We start from the raw sequence: 7,252 nt of genomic DNA, 5'->3' as shown, positions 1-7,252 counted from the left end.
AGAGCTGGTTCTCGAGTTTTTCCGACAACAAAACTTGTTGTCGGAAATTCCGATCGTGTGTACACAATTCCGACGCACAAAAGTGCCACGCATGCTCGGAATCAAGCAGGAGAGCCGCACTGGCTATTGAACTTCATTTTTCTCGGCTCGTCGTACGCGTTGTACGTCACCGCGTTCTTACGTTTGGTATTTGTGCGACCGTTTGTATGCAAGACAAGTTTGAGCCAACATCCGTCGGAAATAAATCCATGGATTTTGTTGTCGGAATGTCCGATCGTGTGTATGCGGCATTACTGTTCTTTCAGCTTCTGGTCCAGAATCTTCTCAGAATGATCCTTCTCAGCTTGCTGCTGGCCTGGAAGATGACGGCAGCCTCCACCGATGGAGATAATGATCGAAAAGTCCAGGTGACCCTATCTATTGGGTCTGTGGACTCTGTGGGTTTTTTGATAAAAATAAGCACCTGCAGCATGATGGAGGATGTGAAAATGAGAAGTAAGAAGAAGATTGTCCTCAGTGCAGTGACATGAGCCTGAAGATTTGGACGTGTTGGTCCGGAGTCGTTATTCTTCACCCTCCAGACGTGTCTGAGCAGAAAGGAGGAAGTGAGGACCAGGCACAGAAGACTAAGGCAGAATGGCAGAATGATGCCTAGGAAGGTCATTGGCACAAAATAGGAGAGGCTGACTTGGTAAAAGATATAGGTAGCAGGGGTTTCTGTACTATTCTTAGCAGACTGAATACAACTTTCTTCACTGAAAGCCTGGACGACCAGGACACTCATAATGAATGTCACAAGTGCTGTCAGGAATATAAGTTGACTCAGGAAATTGGACACAATTCTCTTTACCCAGATGAAGAACCCATAGCTGAGATTGGTGATGGTGGTACAGTAATGAGCGGAGAGCCAGAAGGTCAACCAGAAGCTGAAATATTTTAGGAAGTAAAGTGATATCTTATCAACTAAACGTAGGTCTCTGATGTATGAGGAGACTTCAGGAGACAAGACAAGGTTCAGTCCCTGGAGAACCAACAAGCAAGGGAGAATCAGATTCACAATTCCCTTCCCCAGAAAGATCACATCGGTGGGACTCAACTTCCCTTTCTTTCTGATGATGTCCAGGTTACCCATCACAATACAAGTGTTAGAAGGGATTGCCAAGCCGAGTCCCAAGACTGCCGCTATTAAACAATAAATGGAGTTAGGAGTCATCATGTTGAGGTTTGGTGTGAGCTCCAGGCAGAGATGACGGGACACGTCCAGTGATAGCAGACAGAATGATATATTTAGAGTTGGAATTATGGAAAAATTATGGAAAAAGCCTTCAGAGATCCGTCTCATGATTGACTTTGCATAACCGGGATGGATTTTATTTCAATACCAACATCTAAAGCACGGAGCAACCTGTGTAAACAGTTTTTAAATCATTTCCATGATTCCAAAGCATTTAACCATTTCAGGGAGGAAGGTTGTTAGTCTCTTACTGACCATTTTGTACATTCAGCAGTCTGACTATTGATTTTTTTTACAGAGAAAAATGGTCTTTATTGAAGATCATAAAGGCATGACAGAAAGAAGCAAGAAAACATCACTTTGCACACTGAAGCAGTGACCACAAGGTATACATAGATAGATTGTGTGGGGGGATCACCTGGAGATACATGTACAGTGCCTTGAAAAAGTATTCACACCCCCTTGAAATTTTCCACATTTGATCATGTTATAACCAAAAACATAAATGTATTTTATTTGGGATTTTATGTGATAGACCAACACAAAGTGGCACATAATTGTGAAGTGGAAGGAAAATGATAAATGATACAAATAAATATCTGAAAAGTGTAACGTGCATTTGTATTCAGCTCCCTTTACCCTGATACCCCTAACTAAAATCTAGTGGAACCAATTGCATTCAGAAGTCGCCTAATTAGTAAATAGGGCCCACCTGTGTGTCATTTAACCTCAGTATACATACAGCTGTTCTGTGAAGCTCCCAGAGGTTTGTTAGAGAACCTTAGTGAACAAACAGCATCATGAAGGCCAAGGAACACACCAGACAGGTCAGGGATAAAGTTGTGGAGAAGTTTAAAGTAGGGTTTGGCTATAAACAAATATCCCAAGCTTTGAACATCTTACAGAGCTCTGTTCAATCCATCATCTAGAAATGGAAAGAGAATGGCACAACTGCAAACCTACCAAGACATGGCCGTCCACCTAAACTGACCGGCCGGGCAAGGAGAGCATTCATCAGAGAAGCAACCAAGAGGTCCATGGTAACTCTGGAGGAGCTGCAGAGATCCACAGCAAAGGTGGGAGAATCCGTCCACAGGACAACTATTAGTCGTGCTCTCCACAAATCTGCCCTTTATGGAAGAGTGACAAGAAGAAAGACATTGGTGAAAGAAAGTCATAAGAAGTCCTGCTTGTAGTTTACGAGAAGCCATGTGGAGGACACAGCAAATATGTGGAAGAAGGTGCTCTGGTCAGATGAGACCAAAATTGAACTTTTTGGCCTAAATGCAAAACGCTATGTGTGGGGTGAAACTAACACTGCACATCACCCTGAACACACGATCCCCACCGTGAAACATGGTGGTGGCAGCATCATGTGGTGGGGATGCTTTTCTGCAGCAGGGACAGGGAAGCTGGTCAGAGTTGATGGGAAGATGGATGGAGACAAATACAGGACAATCTTAGAAGAAAACCTGACCAGAGTCTGCAAAAGACTTGAGACTGGGGCGAAGGTTCACCTTCCAGCAGGACAAGGACCCGAAACATACAGCCAGAGCTACAATGGAATGGTTTAGATCAAAGCATGTTCATGTGTTAGAATGTCATATTGAGAATCTGTGGCTCTCCATCCAGTCTGATGGAGCTTGAGATATTTTGCAAGGAAGAATGGGCAAAAATGTCCTTCTCTAGATGTGCAAATCTGGTAGAGACATCCCCAAAAAAGACTTGTAGCTGTAATTGTAGAGAAAGGGGGTTCTACAAAGTATTGACTCCGGGGGGTGCCATACAAATGCCCACCCCCCACACTTTTCACATATTTATTTGTATCATTTATCATTTTCCTTCCACTTCACAATTATGTGTCACTTTGTGTTGGTCTATCACATAAAATCCCAATAAAATACATTTACATTTTTGGTTATAACATGACAAAATGTGGGAAATTTCAAGGGGTGTGAATACTTTTCAAGGCACTGTACTTTACAAAATCCGAAAAATTACAAACGGGAATACAAGCAATTGGTACAGCTGATGATGCTACTTGGAACCCCAAACAGGCAGGGGTATCTGGATCTAGCGAGGACTTTGCCACTGACATAGCAAAGCCACCAAGGACTTACAGAGGGATAACCGTTGGGAGGACATGGGGGTACAGTATTCACCATCCCAGGACATCTAGTGCTATCTTCGCCAACAACATATCTAAAGCCCTGGTCACAGGTGGTCACAAGCTCCATCAATGTCACAAGAATATCGATGGGGGACAGACAAGGCTTTTTATGTGAAGTTACAAACAAACTGCAACTGCCCCAAACCAATAACTGGGCTTAAAAAAGATGTATAGGAATTTTGGCTGTGGAGGGGGTGGGAGCGGCCGGCTCAGACTCTCAGCGACTCGCTAAGAGGCTGAGCTGGGTGCCGGTCCAGTGGGTGGATTGCATGATTCTATCCATGGCCGCTGTAGCCACTCCCTATTCAGGCTTCTTGACCCTTTTCGGAATGCCCAGCGCCTCAATTCCAGCGGCGGGGTATTTTTTTGAAGCACCTGATTAGAGTCATAAGCTCTAATACACTTCAAAAAAGGTGGGCTTGGAGTGCAAAGCATTGCACTTGCAGTCCACCCAGGTGTGTCTACCCCCTGCCTAACCGGCCACCAGGATGGGGTAAGTGTGTGCTGGTCAGATGGCGAGCAGGGGGCGTCACTGAGGCTGCATATGATGGGCACAGAGGCTGTATGATGGGCACAGGCTGCATATGATGTGCACAGAGGCTGTATGATGGGCACAGGCTGCATATGATGGGCACAGAGACTGCATATGTTGGGCACAGGCTGCATATAATGGGCACAGGCTGCATATGATGGGCACAGAGGCTGCATATGATGGCAATAGGTTGCAAATGATGGGCACAGAGGCTGCATATGATGGACACAGAGGCTGCACATGATGGGCACAGAGGCTGCATATGATGGGCACAGAGGCTGCATATGATGGGCACAGGCTGCATATGATGGGCACAGAGGCTGCATATGATGGGCACAGAGGCTGCATATGATGGGCACAGGCTGCATATGATGGGCATAGAGGCTGCATATGATGGGCACAGGCTGCATACGATTGGCACCGAGGCTGCATATGATGGGACAAAAAAAATAGAAAACATTTTTCCTTAAGTGCATTGTGTTCGGGCGCCAGACACAGTACACTATAGGAAGCACCGCATCAATGCAATCACGAGATTGCAGATGAGGCACTTCATTTGCAGGCTTTTAACCTGCTTTGTGGCGCAATCCAAGCGCCGAACAGCTTCTGCCTGTACGGGCAGGAGCTTTGTTGTTCTAGTTAAGAGGTTACTTCCGGTTTCCCTGTTCCAGAGGGAAACTGGAAGTGACGTCAGCAGCTCCGTGGAATGCACAGCCCGAGCGGAGCTGCCTGTAAGGTAAGTAAGTGAGGCTGCATATGATGGGGCACAGTGAGGCTGCATGTGATGGGCACAGGCTGCATATTATGGCCACAGAGGCTGTATATGATGGGCACAGAGGCTGTATGATGGGCACAGGCTGCATATTATGGGCACAGAGGCTGTATATGATGGGCACAGAGGCTGTATGATGGGCACAGGCTGCATATGATGAGCATATCCTGCATGGGATGGGCATATCCTTCCAGTCTTTCTCTGGGATAGCAACGTCCAAAGATAAAAGGAGGTGAGGCCTCTCAAATACTTAAAGTGGTTCTAAAGGCTGAAATAATTTTACCTTCATTTCAGAGTTTCCCATCAGATCTACAGCAATCTACAGTGACATCACTTCCAAGTGCAAACTAGAGTAGTTTTGCCTTATGTAAATCAACCCCTATATAAGGAGGCCCCTCCTGACCTCAGTGGTAGGTGGTCAGTTAGTGCCAGATTGCCCACCACACTATCACAGTCCCATTAATAATCGCTGATCACTGCCATTACAACTATATTAAAAAAAATCCAGTATCTGTACCATAGTTTGTAAACGCTAGAACGTTCACGAAAACCAATCAATATACACGTATTGGGATTTTTTTTTTACCAAAGACATGTAGCAGAATACAAAATGTATATTTATTGGATATGTTTTACAGCAGGAAGTAGAAAATATATATTTTTTTTTTTTAACTGTTATGCCGCGTACACACGATCGGACTTTCCGAACAGGAAATGTTGAATGTGAGCTTGTTGGCTGACCGTGTGTACGCTCCATCGGACATTTGTTGGCAGACTTTCCGCCAACAAATGTTGGCTAGCAGGTTCTCAAATTTTCCACCAACAAAACGTTGTTGTTGGACTTTCCAATCGTGTGTACACAAGTCCGTCATACAAAAGTTCATGCATGGATGCTCGGAATCAAGTATGAGCCGGAAGCGCTCGGTCTTGTAAAACTAGCGTTCGTAATGGAGATATCACATGACTATTGAACTTTTTTGTTATCGGAACGCCGTACGTCTTGTACGTCACCCACGTTCCCACGTTCATAATTGTTGGTCAACATTTGTGTGACCATGTGTATGCAAGACACGTTGGAGCCAGCAACCTTTGAACAAAAATTCACGGTTTTGTTGTCGGAAAGTCCGATCGTGTGTACGGGGCATAAGTCCTTTTTTCACTCATATAAAAAAAAAATATATAAAAAAACAAAAAAAAATTAGTGGGGATCAAATACTTCAGAATTTAGCTCTATAAATATATAACATTTTCTTGGGTACGGCGTTGCATGACTGAGCAATTACCAGTTAAAGTAGCGCAGCGCCAAATAGAAAAAAAATGGGCTGGTCGTGAAGGGGATAAAATCTTCCTGGGCACAAGTTCTTAAAGGCCTATTCCACTTTTGTGAAAAAAATAATAATGCACCACTATTCTTCCAGCCCCAGGTCCACAAGGAGATAAGGACCTTCGGTAAAAGAGCTGGAGGAAGAAACCAATGGACCACAAGTGCGGGGATGTTACTGCACTTGTGGTTCATTTATACCTACGGGTCCATTTGCCACACTTGCAGATGGGACTTGTAATCTTCCATTCATAGATCTGTGTGTGTATGTGTGTGTGTGTGTGTGTGTGTGGGGGGGGTTGAGTAACAAATAATAAAAATAAATAAATACGGGATGCTGTGGGCAGAAGAACCCCATGATTTTGGTTGGGGGGAGGAGTTTGAGGGTGGAGCACTGTGGACCATGGGTGTACCATGAAACATGGTCAGAAGGTGGGACGATGTCTTCTCCAAGCAGATATAAAATCCCCACATAACCCAATCATCTATCCATTATACATAATTACTTTTTTTACATCCTTCAATGTAAGCCTAGAAGACACAGAAAAAATTGCTGTCTTCAAAAAGTTGACTGATTTTTTTTTTCCCCACATTGTACTCATTGAAAATACAAGAATGCTTCTTACATTACTCAACCTTTTGCAAACCTTTTTTTTTTTTGCAAACCTTTTGGACCATGTGTGGTCCACATGGTGGTTTTGTCTTCACATTGCAAACTATATTAGCATATTGAAGAAAAAAAGCAAACCTTGAATTTTTGTTGCATTTGAGCCCACAAAGCATTGGAGCTGTGATCAGTGGATCATGGATGATGGAGCACAGGCTCCATCAGACTCTTCCTCCAGCCCCTGGTCCATATCGAGGTATCCACCTTCTGCTAAGGAGCTGGAGGAGGTATCAATCATCTACAAGTGTGGTGACACCAATGGTTCTTCATTGAGAACTACAGTACAATTGAAATATGACCGGAGCTGGTGGGTGAGAAGACCCTCACAATCCTGTAAGTTGACCGGTTTTCAAGGCAATAATATTGTATTTTATTATTTTATGAATGTTATTAATATGGTATTATTCATATTATATTTAGGCAAATAACATTTAAAGGAAAACAAGACTGGAGCCGGCGAGAAGAAGAACCCCCCGATCCAGTAAGTGGGGTGGTTGGTTTGTGGGTGGGGGGCCGTGGACTCCAACCATGTTTCATGTTACAATATGAGGGAGAA

At 44.1% G+C, this 7,252-nt stretch overlaps 1 protein-coding gene across 1 annotated transcript; it reads right to left on the bottom strand.

Moving 5' to 3' along the window:
- Window positions 1-301: 301 nt before the first annotated feature.
- On the bottom strand, window positions 302-1,342 carry LOC141147433 (taste receptor type 2 member 40-like). The gene has a single exon (XM_073634669.1). The coding sequence runs from the start codon at window positions 1,340-1,342 to the stop codon at window positions 302-304; it is 1,041 nt and encodes a 346-aa protein (XP_073490770.1).
- Between the last annotated feature and the right edge of the window lie 5,910 nt (window positions 1,343-7,252).

The sequence above is a fragment of the Aquarana catesbeiana genome, linkage group LG06 (genome assembly GCF_042186555.1).
Source record: "Aquarana catesbeiana isolate 2022-GZ linkage group LG06, ASM4218655v1, whole genome shotgun sequence".
Taxonomy (NCBI): domain Eukaryota; kingdom Metazoa; phylum Chordata; class Amphibia; order Anura; family Ranidae; genus Aquarana; species Aquarana catesbeiana.
The sequence above is the reverse complement of the archived record's forward strand: the minus strand, read 5'-3'. Positions and strand labels throughout refer to the sequence as shown.

Excerpts from the sequence above, each read along its gene's own strand:
- LOC141147433 (XM_073634669.1), bottom strand. The coding sequence starts at position 1,342 with ATGAGACGGATCTCTGAAGGCTTTTTCCATAATTTTTCCATAATTCCA.